The sequence below is a fragment of the Agelaius phoeniceus genome, chromosome 13 (assembly GCF_051311805.1).
Source record: "Agelaius phoeniceus isolate bAgePho1 chromosome 13, bAgePho1.hap1, whole genome shotgun sequence".
Taxonomy (NCBI): domain Eukaryota; kingdom Metazoa; phylum Chordata; class Aves; order Passeriformes; family Icteridae; genus Agelaius; species Agelaius phoeniceus.
This window is the reverse complement of record NC_135277.1, coordinates 16,959,456-16,979,036: the sequence shown is the minus strand read 5'-3', so window position 1 is coordinate 16,979,036 and position 19,581 is coordinate 16,959,456. Positions and strand designations below refer to the sequence as shown.

General features: G+C 47.8%; 1 protein-coding gene across 3 annotated transcripts in view; it reads right to left on the bottom strand.

The window, feature by feature from the left end:
* The window catches only part of SIN3A (SIN3 transcription regulator family member A), a 32,327-nt gene that overhangs the window by 12,073 nt on the left and 673 nt on the right, over positions 1-19,581 (bottom strand). The window contains exons 1-10 of one of the 3 annotated variants that reach the window (XM_054642086.2): positions 18,902-19,178; positions 11,224-11,444; positions 9,649-9,825; positions 8,032-8,138; positions 7,262-7,544; positions 4,933-5,184; positions 4,098-4,250; positions 3,159-3,317; positions 1,874-1,963; positions 334-452 (exon numbers count right to left, since the gene is read on the bottom strand). In XM_054642086.2, the coding sequence (XP_054498061.1) occupies positions 334-452; positions 1,874-1,963; positions 3,159-3,317; positions 4,098-4,250; positions 4,933-5,184; positions 7,262-7,544; positions 8,032-8,138; positions 9,649-9,825; positions 11,224-11,412 (1,529 nt within the window). In that variant the 5' untranslated portion in view covers positions 11,413-11,444; positions 18,902-19,178. Of the gene's footprint in view, positions 1-333; positions 453-1,873; positions 1,964-3,158; positions 3,318-4,097; positions 4,251-4,932; positions 5,185-7,261; positions 7,545-8,031; positions 8,139-9,648; positions 9,826-11,223; positions 11,445-18,143; positions 18,280-18,901; positions 19,179-19,581 lie in introns of those variants that run through there. The other 2 variants (XM_054642087.2, XM_077185414.1) reach the window with 2 other exon arrangements.

Genomic DNA, 19,581 nt, shown 5'->3' with positions numbered 1-19,581 from the left:
ACTTTAGTGAGCTTATATCAGCACTCTGCTTTTTTGGGGGGACATTACCCTGTGTAATTAGACAGTGGATCTTTTCTCAAATGACATAATTTGAGAATGATTCCAGAGCAAGAAACTGCAACAACCAGCTGCTAATCATTTTGTTTGTCCTGCTGGAAAGGGAAGACACACAGCAAGCAACACCTGTACTGCTCCTGCACTCTGCCTGTCAGGACACAGCTGGGAATCTCTCTGGGATAAGGAATAGGAAAGCGCAGTGCACAAGACCACGAAGGTGAGTGTTTTTTTCCTGGCTCCACAAGAGAAACAGACCAGGAAAGGGGCTATACTTACCCCAGGAATGGGGAGACCAGCTGCACGAGCTCAGCTCTGGAGATCACCTCCTGGTTGAAGATCACCAGGCAGCGCAGAAAGTTCTCGTAGGCCTCGGTGCTGCGCAGAGCTTTGCGGACCTGAGCCAGAGCAGACAAGAGAAGAGGAGCTGTCAGGGTGACACTCAGCAGGGGGTGGTCCAGGAGACCTGGGTTTGACACTGTGTTTCCCACTGAGGCACATGAATCTTTGAGTGGAACAGAGAGAACTCGCCCTGTGCACAGGGCCAGACAAACTGGTACTGCTGGGAGCCACCCTCATGCTGGGATCCTCTGCAATGTCAGCACTGGGGCATTACTCTAAGAAAGGAGCTGCAAGAGAAGAACTAAATCCTTCAGAGAACCCTGTAACAGCTGGATTACAAAGCACTGGAGTCATGGACAACATCAGTTACAACTGCAGCACCACAAACCCACCTAGGCTGCTTTTAAACTTCAGAGAGTATTTCAAGTAGGGAGTGGAGGGGGTATGAGACCCATGCCCTGGGTAACACCTCTCCAGCCTCTGCCTGCTTCCAGTTTGGATTGTCACAGACAATCCTCCTTCTGTGACCTCTGTAATCCTCCTTCTGTAACCCTGATCTTCACAAAATGAGAAAGCCAAACTATTCATCCCAACACCACTACCTTTCCCACAAGAACAGCAGGATCTACACATTAGACTGAGATCTATCACTGCTAAGTTATTCATCATTATGGTTATAAATCCACAGCAGGGATTTCTAGGTTTACTCATATTAACACCTACACATCCTCCAAGCAATAAATTGGTTCCCAGTTACCATTAGCTGGTTCCCATCACGCTGCAGAATTCACCAGATCAGCAGGGAGCAACCAAGACTGTCATCAGTGCGTGAATATTGCTTAAAAGATGGTTTTAACTTCGTCCCATACTCCCCTCTGAGCTATAAGGCACTGTATGGACATCTCAGAGAAGACACCAAGGTACCACTTGGAAACATCCCATATCTCCTTTCACTTGATCTGTGTGCTAAGCCAGCAACAGGTAACAACTGTGCAATTAATTAGATTAATCTCCGAAGGGAAATATAAAAAAAAAAGGCAGCCCAATGTAAATATGAATCAGGTGCTTTGTAAACTGAGCTCCCCCCCTGCAGCCAGCTGGCTGTAGATGGGTACAAGCTGTGCCAACACAGCAAGACAAGCCATGCACATCATCAGCTGTAGGGGGATCTTATAAAGGGGAAAACCACTTGGAGTGTGGGTTACAGGAAAAACATCCCATTCCCTCAAACAAATTGCAGCAGCAGGAGGAAAGCTGGAAAAGGAGCTTTGGGGAAAAGACACATACAAAAAGTATCACTAATTTAAAAAAAAAAATCAATGTATCTGACTTAGGGGTCGCCGGATACATCTGAGGTTCAGCTGAGAAATGTTATCAGGGTGGTGTAAATCTCACACTTCACTGTGATAAAAATCCAGATGTGTATACAGGAAGGACATATATCAGGCACATGCAACATCTGTATCCTGCCTCTCACCTTCTCGAAGAAGAGAGATTCTGTCCCCACACCATGTTTGCTGGCTTCTGCCAAAGACTGGTCTTTCAAACCAAGCAGCTTTGGTTTCTTCTGTTATCAAAAAAAAAAAAAAAAAAAAAAAAGAAAGGAAATTAAAAATAAAAGGTGTGTTCAGCAAGTCAGGATAATTTGATTATCTATCACAGCTCCCTGACCCCACCATGCGCTTCCCATTAAAGAAAGGTGGCTTTTTTAAGAAGAAAAGTCTATTAAAACACGTGCTACAAGTTAATTTACTGAATGTTAATAAGTAGCATGCCACTCCAAATATCTGTAATACATTGTTTCACCCTTTCCTGTAACTAGCTGATTGTTTCAATCACACTGCAGCATATCTTACTTTGATAACTAGTTTGGAAAACTGCCAGAATAGATGATTTTCATATCACTCTTCCAGTTCTGCAAGTCTTACACTTCCCAGGAATGACAATTTTTTTTCTCTCTTACATTCTACTGAAAGATGCTTTATTTTCCCCATCTTCAGAAAGGCTGTAAGGTGCCTCCAAAATGTGCTTTATTTTGGTGCCCTCGATTTGAAGAGAAGGAGAAAGGGCAGAAGGGGACTTAAATGGTACAATTATGCCTGCTAATGCTTCTCATGACAAAGGAAGATATACTGGCTTCAAAAAAAGCAAGCAAATTTATCCCTCATGCACAAACATGAGGCCACCTGGCCACAGGACAATTTTTGTTGCACTACAAAGCCTCGCTGCTCTCACAAATCATGTGTCATTTGAAAAGGGCAAACTCTGCTGAGAGAATAATCATTTATCATTGTATTAAAAGCTTCATCACAGGAAAGATGAGCAAACATGATTCTACTGCATCTGCTCCAAGTTCTACTACAACAAAGCTTTCAGGCACACCTTTTCAGCTCATCTTTTCCTACATGCCTTAGGAACATTTGCTACAAATATTGGGCAAATTTATTCTGTGGCATTACTTAGACTTTTGTCTCCACACTCCATAACTCCCCCTCATTAAACACTGCTATTAAAACTACATCTTTTTTAGAAAGCAATGAAAACTGTTTCCCTAAGCCATTAAAGTAACTACGTCCCACCCTCAGGAACAGATACCACCATCAGTTCACAAAAATCAGAGGCAAAGATGTGTGCTTGGAAACAAGGACTTCTGAAAGCTTTAAAGACAAACACTATTTTCCACATTCTCAAGCTGCAGCCTGTGCCACAAAAACCACAAGGACTTGGAAGAGACATCCTGAAGGAGCAGCCCAGGCTCTTACCTTCACTGGAGGGGTGGCTCCGGTGCCCGAGTGCCGTCGGATCTGGCAGCCATTCTGGTTGGGTCTCTGCTGCTTGTTGTTGAGCTGTGGCTTCTTCACTGTGCCCCCGTGGTCATTCCTGACTGATTCCACTTTCTCTGCAGTTGTCTTGCTCAACAGCTTGTTCAGAGACAAACCCATAAGACCATTAGGGCTAAGTTCCACACAAAATGTCACTGAATGGGTTGGGTTGGGAGGGACCTTTAAGGTCATTCAGTTCCAATGCCATGGAGGATCAGGGACACCTCTCACTATTCCAAGTTGCTCAGAGTTCCATTTGACCTGCCCTTGAACACCTCCAGGGATGGGGCAGCCACAGGTCCTCAGGGTAGCCTGTGGCAGTGTCTCATCACCCTTACAGGGAAGAATTTTTTTCTATTATCTAATCTAAACCTATTCTCTTTCAGTTTGAAGCCATTCCCCCTTGTCCTGCCACTCCATGCCCTTGTAAAGAGTTTCTCTCCATCTTTTTTTGAGGCTCTCTTCAGATACTGGAAGGTCACAATTAGGTGACCCCTGAGCCTTCTCTTTTCCAGGCAGAACAATCCTAATTCTCTCAGCCTTTCCTCACAGGAGATGTGCTTCATCCCTCTGATCATTTCGGTGGCCTCTGGACTTGCTCTGACAGATCCATGTCCTTCCTGTGCTGGGGACCCCAAAGCTCCTACTCTAGATGATCAATGGATTTTACTGCAGTTACAACTCTAACTTAGAACAACCCTCTTGCATTTAAAATAAAAGTTATTTAAGAGACAAGTTGTAGCCAGAAAACACAGTCTACCCTCCTAACCTCCTTCCTACAACCCAGGAACCTTAGAGCAAAAGCACATTTTTCTGAACACTGGCTTCATACAGAACAGTCTGCACTAGGTATTTCACCCTATCTCCAAGGGTACTCACCACAGAGCTGTTGGCATCAGGCAGGAACTGCCCAAATTCCGAGAGCAGATCCTCCTGGTTCTTGAAGAGGCGAGCCACCTGAGCATAGACCTCCTGCTCTGTCAGGGCTGGTGTGTAGTTCCCTCCTGCCTCCTTGGCATTACGCTGCTCTTTCTGCCAGAGGAAAGAGGAGAGGTGTCAGAAGAAGAAAGGATGAACAAACTATTCAAGTGACAAAGAAAAAACAAACTTTCAGTGATAGGAATAATGGAACAGCAAAGGTCTCAGCTTCTTTTTATAAAGCATCATACTATATTAATAGTATGACTCTCATATATTCTAAATATCTATGCTTATATATACACTATAAATACATCCTAAATGCCCAACTGGCCCTCTAACAGTAAGACATTGACCAAAGAAGTGGTTTTTTTGCTTTTAACATAGAGCTACAGCCACATTGCCTCATCCTGACACGTGCTCATGAAAAATGTCAAACTCAATTTTTAAATAAGCATTGCAGAGACTTCCAAATAAAGATGATGGATTGAGATCTATTACTTCATACTACTATGTAATCTTTTTAACTTGCCAGACTTCTGCTTAGTTGAAGCAGAATTCAAGACCAGGCTGGAGAGGGCTTGGAGCAACCTGACCTAGCAGAAGGTGCCCCTGCCCATGGCAAAGGGTTGGACTAGATGATCTTTAAGGCCCCTTCCAATCCAAACCAGTCCATAACTACCTGCTGGCCACTGCTAGTACAGCAGAAGACCCAAATGCAAGTTTTGGACAGCCCCCAAAGCAAAGCAAGAGAAAGAACCACACACAGGCACAAATTCACATTTCCAACACTCACCTGATACGTATGGAGAATCTCCAGGAAGGCTTTGTAGATGTCTGGCTGTCCCTGGAACCGGTTTTTGATCTTGTTGACATAGTTGATGGCGTGGTTGAACTCCACGGGCTGATTGTTCTGCAGGGATGGTGTGGTGCCCAGAGAGATTGTCACGGGCGTGTGCGGCTGCACCGGCGGCGAGCGCGGCGACGCGTACGGCGGGATCGGGGGCGTCTGCTGGCTGGCAGGGGTGTGAGCCTGCAGCTGCGATGGCTGAGGGGAACACAGGCTCTGTTAGGGAGCAGCAGTTCCCCTCATGGTCAGGATAAAGGCAATTTTAATCCACTTAGGGATAAATAAATAAATAAATAGAAATAGATAAATATTTAGCGGGCCAGCAGAGACTAAACTGCAATTGCGATGGCTGAGGGGAACACAGGCTCTGTTAGGGAGCAGCAGTTCCCTTCATGGTCAGGATAAAGGCAATTTTAATCCACTTAGGGATAAATAAATAAAGAAATAAAAATAGATAAATATTTAGTGGGACAGCAAAGACTAAACTGCATCACGGAGGCAAAATACCTGGGCTGTTCAAGCAGTTGTTATAAAGATGATTTTCCTTGCTAATTGCTTTGGACTGAAACCTGACAAGAGACACAAACTACCTCAAAAACTTAACAGAGCCAAAATGCATAGATATGGCTGGCTCCCACACAGCCAGTCACTTTGGCACTAGTCAACAATTGTGGGATGAATGGAGGCAATAGCAAGGGAAAACATGAGTTTTCTTCAGACAAAAAGCAGGCAGTGAGTAATTATTTTGAATACTCTCAATGGACTTTGAACAGCCAGGTGAAAATTTAGTTTTGAGGTGGCATTTTAAATAGAAATGGATGTACTTATTCGCCTCACATTTTACATTTCAAAACTCCTATTAAACAGAGTTTTCAGGACTGAGAATTTAAATAACTGTCTTAGGATGGGCATAAATATCCTGTTACAATATCCTGTCCTGCCTTTACCTGCCTAGTAGGGACATCTTACCTCATTGTCTAGCCTGTCCCTCAAGCTCATTTTAAAGCTTCAGCAAGGATAGTTCAACACTTTGCAGGTGTGACAGGGAGAAAACCACTTATCCCATGGTGTTAAGAAGGAGACTGCTACATCTTTACTGAGAGCATGTACCTCTTCAGAAAAAATCCCTGAAATCTAGCACAGGCAAGTTCATTCTGGAATGATCTGCAGTGTCCAGCTTGGCAAATCTTTTACCAAATCTTTCAGCATGTTTTTGTTTGCCATTTCTGAGCAGGAAGTTGCATGTCCCAACAATGTTTGCCCAGAGATCAGCTAACTGCCATATTTTAAATCCTGCTGCTTTTTAACTGTATGTCACCTTTTCCTCTAGCTTTTCCAGGCAATTGTTATCTAACAGTTTAGGGATTAACCCTTGAAACTTTGGAGATCCCATCCCTAAGGCTCTGAAATATTTTCACACTTTGAGACTAAAATACACAAAATTTCATCTGGAGTAATCTCCTTGAATGTCTAATATCCTGTTCTGTTTCACATAAAATACATCTTTTGGACAGTAGAATCTGGATTATATCTAAACCAGAGTCAAATTTCCTTTGTTACTCAAAGGTCTCTGTTTTGGGCACACACAACCAATACCTACAGGCAATCTCATGGTCATTCTGCTAAACTCTTGCACTTTAGATGTTGCCAATAACTCCTGAACCCTTCCAGCTGACAGCTGAACCAGACCCCTCTACAAAAACCATTCAATCTGAAAACAAGACTTCAAGCAATGCAGAGGTCACCAAATAACAAATGAAGGTTTCCTAAAGACTTAATTGCCTCAAGCATTTGAAACGATTCACACACTTCCACACCAAAGAGAACATCTTTATCATAACCTCTGTTTTATGGGCAATTTCTTGGGACTTTAGGTCTAAGACAATATACACAAAAGCAGGCAGATAGTGTGTGCCCAGTGCTTTAACTAGGAACCTTTTTCCCTAGGTTGCTGGATCACTTCTTGAATAATGTGTGTACCATTTACCAGATGCTCTGACTGTCTTTCAGTTCCCCACTGCCAGCAACAAGGCTTTTCCAAACCCTTAATGTTTTGGAAAGCTTATTTGAATTGCTGTCAAATTAACTACGACTGCATCTTCAAGTTTGAAAATGAGAAACTAATCCAGCAGCAGAAGGGAAACACATGAAGGCTCACAAGTACTGTGGCAAAGCAGCGTGGAAGTTAATTTTTCACCCTCTAGCTGCACACCAGCTTCAGCTGGAGGCAGCAGGATCTCTGTGCTCTTGGTGCAGGTCACCCAGAGCCCCTCACCTTGCTGATTTTGGCAGGTGTGGGCTGTGGGGCCGGCTGTGCTGGTGTCGGGGTCGACTGCGCCGAAGGCTGTGACGGATGCGGCGGCTGCGGCTGCGGCTGGGGCTGCAGCCCGTGCGTGGGGATCTGGTGAACCTGCCCCGGGGTGGTCACGTTCACCATGTCATTGGTCTGCACCTCAATCTTGTAGCCAGGTGGCAGGAAGGTGTTGAAGCCCATGATCAGGTCTGGGTGGCCCTTGAAGAGCTGCGACACACGGCTGATCACCCCCGGAGTGTCGATGCTGGGGAAGGAATAAGATCACAGTGTCACCATCCCCTGGCACCTTGCAGTGGGACAAGGTTCTCCACACAGCAATCTTCCAGTAGACTTTTTTTCCCCCTTATCACCTCTAACATATGAAACAATGCAAAACTGAGTCCTATAAACAGACTGCTGAACTCAAGAGTGACATTAGCATTATTTTATCAGCCCAGACAGGGCTTTATATCCATGAGATCCAGTCCCAAGTCTGACCATTATTAATGGGCAGACAACCAGATGAATCAGCTGTCAAGGCTGAACTTGTGAACTCCCACTCTAGGCAGAGATTTAGTATAAATGAGGGGATGCATTTCATTTTTAGAAAATAAAGCACACAACTGCTTTTACATCATTGTCCAGGTGTGTTATTCTGTATACAAAGGACAGAATTCAGCTCCTGCCCTGTGCTCCCATGTCCACATACACTCTTTCTAACCTGGAAGGAAGAAGCAAATGCAGCTTGTTACCTTTGAGATTTAAATTCCTTCATAATATCCAAGAAGTCATTGTAGACCTGTGGCTGACTACCAAACTGTAGCTTCACCTGGTCAAGGTAAGACAATGCATCCTCCACCTGGAGACAGACCAGACAGGTCGTTTTAGCAGAGAAGATTTTATTTCACCTCCCATTGTTCTGTAAAACACTCAGCATTTGAAAACATAGCTGTTAGCCCTGAGCCTGGGCAGGGAATTAAGGAGCAAAAAGCTCATGAGCCTGGTTTGTGTACTACCAGCACTGTTTGAATAAGAGTTACTCACTCCCCACTCCTGGCCCACAAGATAAAACTGTACCAAAAAAAAGACAAAAAGGAAAAAAAAAAAAAAGCAACACAGATCAGCAGAATTACTCAGAATAAAAAAAAAAAAAAACCAAAACCCAACATGCTCCAAATCTACCATCACTGAAGTGACTGCTAGGATAAACAGAACTAGACTGAGTATTTTTCCTGCATTCATATGTGGAAATTATTATGGAAGTCTAAGAATAAGCAGAAAGTGGAAATGACATATTCAGTGTAGTAGATGTCTGCCAGGTACACGCTTGCACTTTTCTCAAAAAACCAGACATTTCAGTTCAACATAGAAGGGCTTTGAAAATGGCAACTGTGGGTGGCAAATTGTTTTACACCTCAAACAGCAAGAGGTTCATGATTTGTGTACCAACAGCCAATTTTCAGAGGTGCAGGAAGAACATCCATGGCCCAAAGTGAGAGCTCTGGGTCCCTGAGCCTCCAGCAGCCTGGCCAAGCACTCAGCAGCTGCAAGAGCAGCACACAGGACCCCTCTTTGGTCTGAAATTAAACAACAGCAAGAGAAGACTCATGTATAGCCTCAACCTTGCACCAGCAAAGGATTTTTCATGGATTTCACTGTGAGGAAGAAGCACTCTTTTTGAAACTGGTTTTCAGAGGTCTGTAGAAATGAAGTTTCTTACATTCAGCAAAAGGAAAGGGCAGTGGTTTCCACCAAAACTGGAAAAGACTCACACCGTATTTGGAAGAAGCTGAAACAGGCATCAATTTGTATGTATGTGCCTTCTCCAAATGTAGCAACTTAAAGGGGTTATTTTTGGTGGACTTGTCTCTTTGTTTAAGGGTTTTACAGCACATAATCTGAGAATAGAGCCTTCCTTACTCCCAAATTACTCCCACACAATCACCCACATATGCCATGTGTTCAGAAAAGCACCAAATGTTTTGGTAATTTAACCCATTCATCCAAATACTCTAAGCAATACATTCCTCCTTTCCCTCCCTGCCACAAATCTTTTCCTGGCCAGTCCTATTTCTTTTTATTATGGTTATGTGAAACAACAGGGCTTCAGCTGAAAGAGAAGTCCATTTCTGTGTTCAATAGACTCCCAAACGTGAGAAGCATCAAATCCTTGGGAAGGGGGAAAGGGAAGGGGGAAAGGGAAGGGGGAAAGGGAAGGGGGAAAGGGAAGGGGGAAAGGGAAGGGGGAAAGGGAAGGGGGAAAGGGAAGGGGGAAAGGGAAGGGGGTTAAAAATGGCCAGAAAAAGGGACCTGGCCGCAGAAGGAATTTTGGGAGAGGATGGCTGACATCAGGCAGCTGCTGACATTACCTTGAGCCTCTGGAACTGCTGCTGGCCCTGCACAGGCACGGCTGGGGGCGTGGGGTGCGTGTGGCTCTGCACCACCTGGCTGCCGTGGGGCTGCACGGGCGCGGGGTGGTGGTGGCCGCTGTGCACGGCGGCGATGGCCGGGCCGTGGCTGCCCGAGCTCTGCGGCACGGCCGACACCTGCCAAGGCAAACAGCACATCAGGCACGGCCCCGTGGAGGGAGCAGAGCCTCCCAGCTCCCCAGACACAGCAGGACAGTCAAGGAAGCAGAAGGCAGCTGGTTTGAGCTTTAACCATGAGTGGCTTTGCTCGACCAGCTCCAGACAGCTCTCATCCCACACTCCAAATACAGGAAAGCCCTCCCTGCAGACATGTGCCAAACGCAGGTTGTCTCCAGCCTGCACACTCACTGCCTGTCCTGTGTGTCCCCTGACATAAACAGCTGGAAAAGGAGGGTAAAATGGAATTTTTAAGCTGGCAAGAGTCAAGGTTCTCTCCTTTCCCTATATATAATCACAAGTAATAATCTGAATGAATAAATCTACATTCTTGATAATTCAGTTTGGGTATTAAAAGTCAAATTGTGGCTCTCTGGCATCAGCAGGCTCAGGGGAAAACCCAGCTTGGTATTTCCCCTAGAAAACCAGGGAAAGAACAGAAAGCATGCACTTTTGGGACTTCTTCATACCATAAACCAGGAAAGTTTCAATTTGGAAAATCATTTTCACAAACTCAGTTTTCCATTCAAGTCTCTTTTAGATGGAACATACTTAATTTAATTCTCATGAACAAAATAAGGTTTGCTTGCTGGTCCATCTAAGTTCTTTTCAGGAAGGACTGCCAGTATCAACACACCCTCTTACAAAGGGTCTGCCTGCAGCTCTTCAGCTCTGTGGCTGCCACTATCAGTGTGAATATCCTTTCTGCAGAAGCAAGGATGAAGCTGTGTGTAAAATCAGGCACTAGACAGGGAGAACAGCTCACCAGCAACACAAGTGTGGAAGATTGAACATACCAGAAATGTGGCAGAGACAAATATCCCACAAATAGCCTTTCCCTGCTCTTTCACTGACAGCTATCTCCAGTGTACTTTTAAAAAGATTCTTTTTTTCCCTGTTCCCAACTGCCAGCTCCTTGTAAAGGAGGCAAGAGAGGGAAGAGTGCCACCTAATGACTCTGGGGTAATGTTTTACAAAACATTTCAATTTTCCTGAAAGTCTTCAATCTAAATGCTGATCTAGTCTGTTAAGCTTAAGATCACCCAAGATACCATAAGTCTTTTACAACAGCAAACCTTTTCCTGCTGAAAAACAGAAAAATGGAGGAAAAACCCTTCACAAACCTGACTCTGTGATTCAGAGACCAGGGTCTGAGAGAATCATTAGAAGAATCATGTTCAAGAAAGCCAAGTCACACCATGTTGGTTGGTGAATGAAGCCAACAAAGCAAGCACTGACAACGACATGTACATTGTCCATTTTTTAAAGGAAACCCCGAGTACCAAAACAAAACTTTGTGTCAAATACAGAACTCTACGGTGCTGGCTGGCCAGGGAGCTAAGGGCTGAGCACACACACCTGGTAGCTGGGAGTTACAGAGTACTGGATGCCCGTGGCCGACTGCATGGTCTCGGACACCGCCTCATAGACCGGCGGGGCCGGGGCGAGCACGCGGTGCTGGTGCGGGAAAGCCTCGGTGCTGCTGGTGATACGTCTCTGCTGCGACGCATACACGGGAGACTCCTGCTCGTCCAATCGCCGCTTCATGCTGAACTCATGCTCGGGAAGCACCTCAAAACCTGGGGAAAGCACACTGGTTAGCACAGGGAAATTGATCCAGCGCTCCTGTCCTGCAGAGATCACCGCGAGCAGGCACGGCGAGTTTCTGTCTGTTCCGGTGCTGGTATCTTGTAAAGGGAAAGTGGAATTAAAGATTAGCTTTCAGCATAAAACATGCAACCGTATCTCAGCACAAAAAGTACAGCCTTATTGTTGTAGGAACTTGAAAGTTAAGGATTTCTTCAGTCTCACCTAAAGGATGTTGCTAACACACAGACCCCAAGCGATGCAGAGCTTGTGAATGCAGTGTTTGAACACAAGAGGCTGGGGAAGGAAGGAGGTGTTACCTACACACCATTTATACTGACAATAGGAAAAAACCCCCTCTTGGACAGTCCAGGTAGGATGACAGCTGAGAGAGATGCTGTGAGAGATCCTAAAGGATGTTGCTAACACACAGAGCCTGAGCGATGCAAAACTCATGAATGCAGTGTTTGAACACAACAGGCTGGGGAAGGAAGGATGTGTTATCTACACACCATTTATACTGACAACAGAAAAAAACCCCTCTTGGACAGTCCAGGTAGGATGACAGCTGTGAGAGATACTTTAAAACATGGGAAAAAAGCAGGATGCAGAATCAGAGTGTGAAGTCACTTACAAAGCCCCAAAGCATTTAATACGTGTGTATTAAGCACATTTCACGTGTAACTTTAGGGAAAGACATAGGTCTACTATACTAGGAGCATTTTGGGTACCACATGCCATACCTGTGGTGCTGCCAGCACCCTGGCCCCACTCAGAAGCTGGATTCCTGCCTGCCTGCCAGGGAGCACAGACCAGCAGCTCCCTCACTTACTCCCCTGTATTTCTTTTCATGTTCCTGCCCAACCTCAAGTTGGTTTTTTGCAACTTGATTTCACTTCAAATCCAACAGGTCATTCTGCCACTGTCCCACTCCAAAAGGAGCCATGAATTCCTGGCTCTGTTGGATTGAACCAGTCACCCCAGTACTCTTCACTGCAAGCAAATTCCAGTGCTGTTTTCTGTCCATTGATAGTTATTGCCATCCTTGAGATGTTATCTGCTGTTTATCAAAAGCACGGGCAGCCTGTTAAGATGCTGGAAGGACAGAAAACAGTGAAACCACCCTCTTTTGACTCAGGATCTCTCCAAAGCAAGGCCTTTTCAGTTCAGTGCAGTTAAGACACACTCATTGCTAAGGCAAGCATATGGATAAATGAGAGGGAACAACATTCCCCCAGAATAATGGTAACAGCCAACTGAGCCAATCCCCATCTACCAAGTCAGGACAGCTCTTCACAGTGTAAATCTGTCATTAATTAAATAACCCAAAGACCATTCACTGATATCTCATATCAAACATGGAAACAGGAATCAGCAGGACAAAGGTGCAAATTTTCTTCTCCATGACATAAAACATGGAAAACATTAGGAAAAATTTGTTTTGGAAGGGACCTTAGAGATTATTTCATGGGCAGGGACACCTTCCACTATCCCAGGTTGCTCCAAGCCCTGTTCAGCCTGGTCTCAGACACTTCCAGGGATGGGACAGCCACAGCTCCTCCAGGCACCCTGTGCCAGGGCCTCCCCACCCTCAACAGGAAAAAATTTCTTCCCAGTACCCAATATAAACCATCCCTATTAGCCCCTCCTTTCACTTGGAGAAGGTAGGACAACAAGGAAGATGATTTAATTTATTTCTGAAGTTACTCTCCAAGTTTAACCTCTCAAGAGGTCCCCAAATCACCTGGCAGGTCACAGACAGGAAGCAGAGCAGGACTCCTTGCTCAAAGTAAAGGAGAAAAGGTCATCAACTGCATCTTAATTGCAAGCTACAAACCCTAAGTAAGCCTGATCCCCAGCACACACTCAGCAAGCAGAACACACGCTCCAGGAGCTCACTCCTCTAATGGTGCTGCACTGGTTGTCTTTTCAACCAGTCTCTGTTGATAAATGAAGAGCCAGAAGGTTAACATGGAGCTACTCCCCTCATGGAGCTACTTCACTCAGGCACAGGCCACATTTTGCTTTGCAAAAACAGAGTTTTATGCTAATAAGGCTGGGACTAAACTGAGTAAATCTGGCCTCACCCCATCCACCCACAGCAGAGCTGGCCAGGATTTTGCATGACAATGGCTGAGTGCATGACTAAAGTCTGGGCAAAGCCTTGGTGGCAGCTATTTACAAGCTACTCACCTACTTGGATACCCTTCTGCTCTGAACCCTGCTCCCTCAGCCAGCCCTGCCACTCACCTCTGACCTCCCAGGCTGCTTCTGCCCTCACCCTTTCAGTATTGTGTGTAGATCCACGTGGTGTGGTGGCTGCTCAGTGTCCCACCCTTGGGTCTCATTTCCAGAGCATCACTCCACACTCACCCCTCCAGATGCACTCACCAGCCCCTGAAGCAGAGGCTGTTTGAGGGCAGAAGATGGGTGGGAGGCTCACGTGCCCTTATGAGGATTAAAATGCCACCTCAGGCTGTCTGAGAAGACTTTTCCCTCTGAAGACACCACAATTCTTGGCCTGTGAGGCCACAGGAATCATGACAGCACCAAGGATCCATCACCACACACACACCAGCAGCATGAACATCAGTTTTTGAAGCTCACAATTCTTGCAGGCCAAGTGTACAATCTTCCAACAATTTAGTTTGCTGTGAGGTTGATAATTGAAACTTCTGTAAAGCAAAAATTAAAGCTCATGTATGTTCATCTTCCCTCTGAATTCCCCTCACCTTCACCAACTGAGCTTGGACTCTGCTTTTATCCAAGCACTGGAGCTGCTTCAGCTGTGAAATTCTGTATTATAAAAGGGGGTGTGTGTATATATATATATATATAGTCAATATATAGGTAATAGTCAATAGCAGCAGTCAATTTTCCCAGATAACACCACACTAACTCCCACCAAGGATCTGCAACCCACTGAGTAAGAGTGTCTCACAGCAAACCAGTCCTTAATGAAGATGGCTAATTGGCAGGCTTTATTAATCCTAGCAGAGAGATGGTCTCAAAGCTCTGCTGTACCCAGACAGAGACAGGTGATGGTAACTCTGCATCCATCACCACCCAAACCAGAGAGAGAGGGGAAAGCAGACCAGCACCCCAACAGTGACTGGTCTGCATCCTGCAGGAGGAGATGTGGTGCTGAATGGTCCCAAAGTGCATTAATTTCCTCACTGAAGTCCTGCTAATCTTCACCTGGCATCTCCCACCAATCTCCTCTGTTCAAAAGCTGGAGAGATCTGTCCTGCAGAAAGTCCCTCTCCTCCTACAGCCCACCAAAAAAAGCTGAGGAAGGAACAATGAGATGAAACCCAGGACTACATATGTCATTTTGAACTGATTTAGCCAAAGCATGCTGCTCAAAGGGCCAATTCCACCCACTTCCACCCTCAGTAACAACTGATTTCTCCTTAATGATGGCAAAGCCCAGCTAAGGGAAAGATATTTTGAGAATAAGCACACAACATCAAAGACTTGTACCAAGAGTTTTCCCTCCACATTACAAACAATACTATGCTTATGCATCATCTCAGAAATGCAGCACACATCTCTGGCATCCCCTCATGGACTTTGAAGTGCAGATTGACAGAGCCCCAATTCAAACTGCAACATCTGTAACCTTAATTTGAGGGTTGAAAAGCCCTCAAAATACAGCAGGGACTGAAAGTAAGTCACAAAATTCAGGTACTTTCCTTTGTTAAAAGCATTAACAGGATGGATGCAGGAGATCTTAGCTCCACCTGAGCAGACCAAGTCAAGAATTGAATTCCCTTTCCCCAGCAGCATTTCTACCCAAACTCCCTTTTAACTCCTTAAAAGGAGCACACTTCATTCTGTCTAGGGGAGGATGAAAACTATTGTTTTTTTTTCCCCGGAGGTTTTTAGTTTTTAGGCTTTTTTAGGGTTTTTTTGCAGGAAAAGGGAACACACCTCTGGATCTTCCCACCTGTGCCACCTCCCAGCTCCGTGCCACAGGTAGGATTCATCAGGCAGACACACACACACACAGGATCTTCAGCTGGTAAAGCAAAGGAAAAATTAAGAAAAGCTATGTTGCATCTCAGTAACAATGCTAGAATTATGGAATTTTACCTCACCAGCTTCATCAGAGGGTTTCCCATCCATCTGCCCCACATGAGCTGGTGGGACAGATAAGGGCAAGTGGAGCACATCCCTTTGCCTCTACTGAGGAGAGCAAAGGAGTGGCAGTATTGACACAGAAGGAGAAGGAACAAAGAGGGGACGAGGCTGGATTCAGCTGGAGGAGCACTGCAGGGCTCTCCTCCTGCCTGCTCACTGCTCCATGGGAGCAACAGAGGCACCAGAGCCCAGGTGCTCTCCTCTTCCATCACAAAACCACCTCTCTGGTGGCAGCTCTGCTCCCCAGCATTTTACCACATAATATCCCCAAAATCTCCATTATTTCTGCTACAGGTTTTCCCACCAGATAAGCAGGGTCTTCAGGCATTGGAGATCAGCTGGTAAAGTTAAAAGAAAAAGCCAAATAGAGACTAGGAAGAAAGCAAATTGGGAAGGTGCACTGCCTCAACACCTGTTGGAAACCCAGTGTACCTGTGAATAAACACCAGCTCCACCAACAAGCTGTAAAAACCCACTGGAGAGGATTTTGATCCCTCTGAAAAACTGCAGGGAAATTGCAGAGCTGCAGAGGATTCGTTTAACACACGTGAGGGCTTTTTAAAAGGTTTTCTTTCGAGGGAGAGAGGACTCAAAAGTAGGGAGCAGCAAGTGTGAGTGTCAGCTCTGCTCCCGGAACAGTCACGGATGTCCTGCAGGACACATCCCACACAGGATTATGGAGGAGTGCACAGCAGTGCCTGCTGAAAGGAGCCAGCTCAGGTTCCAGCAGTGCTGCTAACCCAGCCACACGACTTCCAGAACATGACCCAGCTTGTTCAGCAGTCACTGCTACACTTTGTTTTTATGGTGCCACACAGCCCTGCAGCACGGGGATAACCCCTTGGCCACGCTACAGAAAGGCACATCTGGGATCAGAGCATCATTCCAAAATGAAATGAGAAGCATCCTTAGAAAAAGGTGCTGGAAAAGCACGACCTGAAGCTTTGGGAGCAGTTGGGGGAGTTTTCTGCAGGGTGACATCGTGCCAGCACTCACCAAGAGGCAGATGGGACACAAAAAAACCCCACTCGTCCAGATGGGGAACAAGTTGGTGAGGCATTGATCCTTGCTTTGCCAAAAAGTGGCCCAGGTGCCAAACACCACCACGGACACGATTCAAAACACGCTCAACAGAGCTCAGAGCATTCTTCTGCCCTGTTTCCTAACTGTACCTACCCCATGCACAGAGGGAATGATCAGAATCCTTTTATTTAACCAAATGAAAAAAGACAAGACCCCAGCAGGGTTGGAAAAAAGTAGCCTGGTCCCAAAAGCACAGCCCAGGCTGAAGTGACAGCTATTATGGGGCTCTTTTCTGCTCCAGCTCCAACAGCCATAAAAGCTTTCCAACGCTGGAGAAGTCCAGAACAGCAATCTGGACAGAAAACGATTCATAAATCCTGGAAACGTAAATGATCCGCCTGCCAATTCCAACACGATGCTCCCAGCCCCACACGTGCCAGGAGCCTGAGCAGAGGGCTCCCCCAGCAACCCAGGCTGGGCCAGGGGGAGAGCATCCCCCTTCCCCACACTGCCCACAAAACCAGCCTGACTTCCCCCAAACTTGAGCGAATTAGTGCTGTTTTTTTTGGATGAACGACTACGTTGCAGCATCTCAAACTAATTCATGCTGAGACCATGTGTCTTCAGCAGAAGCAGAAGGTGGGAGGGATGAGGAGAAGATACTCTGGGGGGAGAAAGCACGATTTCCTTTTGCAAAGAGCGTACCCATGTGAAAAACCGCTAACTTCACCTCAGCAGGGGAAAAGAAAAAGACCCTAAAAAGTTAAAAAGGGGTTTTCTACTCTTGGAGATCCAGCACAGGCTGACACCTGGCTGCCAAAGCACTTTATGTGATGAGGGAAGTTTCACAGATGCTTTAAAATTAGTGTATTAAAATAAGATGCCATTTTAATTTAAAATACTGCACTATACAGTTAATCCTATATAGTAATGCTTACTTTTCTGAAACTGTATTTTTTTTAATAATTACAAGTCAGGAGTGGAAAATGGCCAGTACAGATACAGCTGTACTGAATTAAGTTGGGCATTTCCCACTTGTTTACTGAGCCTGCACGTTCTAGCACAACCAAAAGCGGCAAGTTAAAAGAAACATGAGGTGTTATGTCAGCCTTAAGCTACACTTTAACACACAGACCAGGTTTAGGTTCCTCTGGACAGCGTGGGAGACTGAAAATCCATGCACAGCTGGAGATGCCTTTGATAATGAGTTTAAAATAGAGCTGACAGAACTTATTTTGCCCCATTTCAGTGGTCCAAATAAATACATTTCTTCAGGGATGCAATTTGTATCTGAGCACATGTGCTATTCACACAAATAATGACTGTTAAAATTCAGAATGGCTCTGAACCCAGGCCAGGAAGAGGCAGAAAAAACAGAATTTAGTAAAGCAGACACAAAGCACAGTCATACTTTTAAAGCTACCTGAACTCCACCAGCCTCCTGCTATCAAAAAAAACCCAACCCTAAAGTAGTTTCTAGAGATGTACAACAGCCTGAAGCATTTAAAAAAAAATGGATGAAATACCAATGTAAGCATCTGCCAAGTTCAGAGCACGGGAGGACGCGCAGAGGGCTCGGGCTCGCTATTAAAATCGCGGATAAATTAACGGGTGCACGAGGAGCTCTCGGGTTTCCGTGCCTGTGCCGCTCCAACAGGTCCTTTCGGAGAGCCGCGCTGCGGAGCGGGAGAGCTGCGAGAGCCACGGGGGAGCCTCGGCCAGCCCGGAGCCGCCGCGGAGCGCCCGTGCCGCGGGGACCGGCACCGGCACAGCGCCTTCACGGCAACTCCGCCGGGAAGTTGGGCGAACAGCGGCACCGGGGAGCACCGCGCCGCCCCCTCGGCTCTCGGAACGCCCCCCGGGCGGGCGGGAGCCCCGGCGCGCGGTGCGGCCGGTACCGGGGCCGTGCAATGCGGGCGAGCGCTGCCGGGGGCGGTCCCGCCGCAGCCCGGGAGCGGCACCGGGCGGAGGGCGGGCGGAGGGGCGGGGGGAGGAGGCGGCGCCCGGCTCGCAGCGCGCCCAGCGGCCGCCGCACGCTCCGCCCGCCGCTCCCGCCATGCCGGGGCCGGGACACCCCGGCGGGGCGGGGCGGGGCGGGAGGACGCGCGGCCGCCCGCGCGGGCCGGGGCTCCCCGGGGAGCCCCGCCGCGGGCACCGACCGGCCCCCCCCCTCAACCCCGCGCCGCCGCCGCACCGGCGCCGGGCCCCGCCCCCTACGGATCGCCGGAGGGGGCCGGCCCCGGGCCCGGCGGCCTCCCGTCCCCGCCGCCCCGCTCTTCCTTACCTCGAAGCGGCTCCTGGCAGCGGCCGGGTCTCCCTCAGGGTCCGGGGGTGGCGGGCACCTCCCGGGCGGGCGGCGGGGGCGGGCTGTCCCCGGCGCAGTGAGAAGGGGGGGTCCCCGCGCCCCTCCTCCCGGAGGGGGGGGGCGGGCGGGGGCGGCGCCGGTGCCCCGGCGGGGGCGGGGGGCTCGGCGGGGGGGGTAAGATGGAGTAACCGTCTGTCGGCCGCCGCGGCGGAGCGCTGCCCGCTTCTCTGTTCCCCGGGAAATCCCGCCCCTCCTCGCGCAGGGGGGGAGCCCCGAGCGCCCGTTGGCTGAGACGCGCGCCCGTCACCGTCTCGGCCAATGGGAGCGCTGGCCCCGCCCACCAGGCCCTCCCCTATTGGCCGCGGCCCCCAGGAAGGGGATGTGGAGAGGAAGGGAGGGAGGAGAGGAGGGGGGGGAGCGACCGCCGAAGAAAAATGTCCGTATAAGCAGCGCACCCCGCCCCCGTCCCGCCTCTCCCGCCGCCCTATTGGCTGTGATACCAAAACTCCAGCCAATTGGAGAGCGGGGCCGCGCCGCCGTCACGGCGAGAAGCCCACCCACGCGGCGAATTGGCCCCGCCCGCCACCGGCGAGACCACGCCCCCCTCTCTGGGGAGCCCTTTTGTGGAATGTTTACATCGCGGCCGCGGCCCGCGCCAG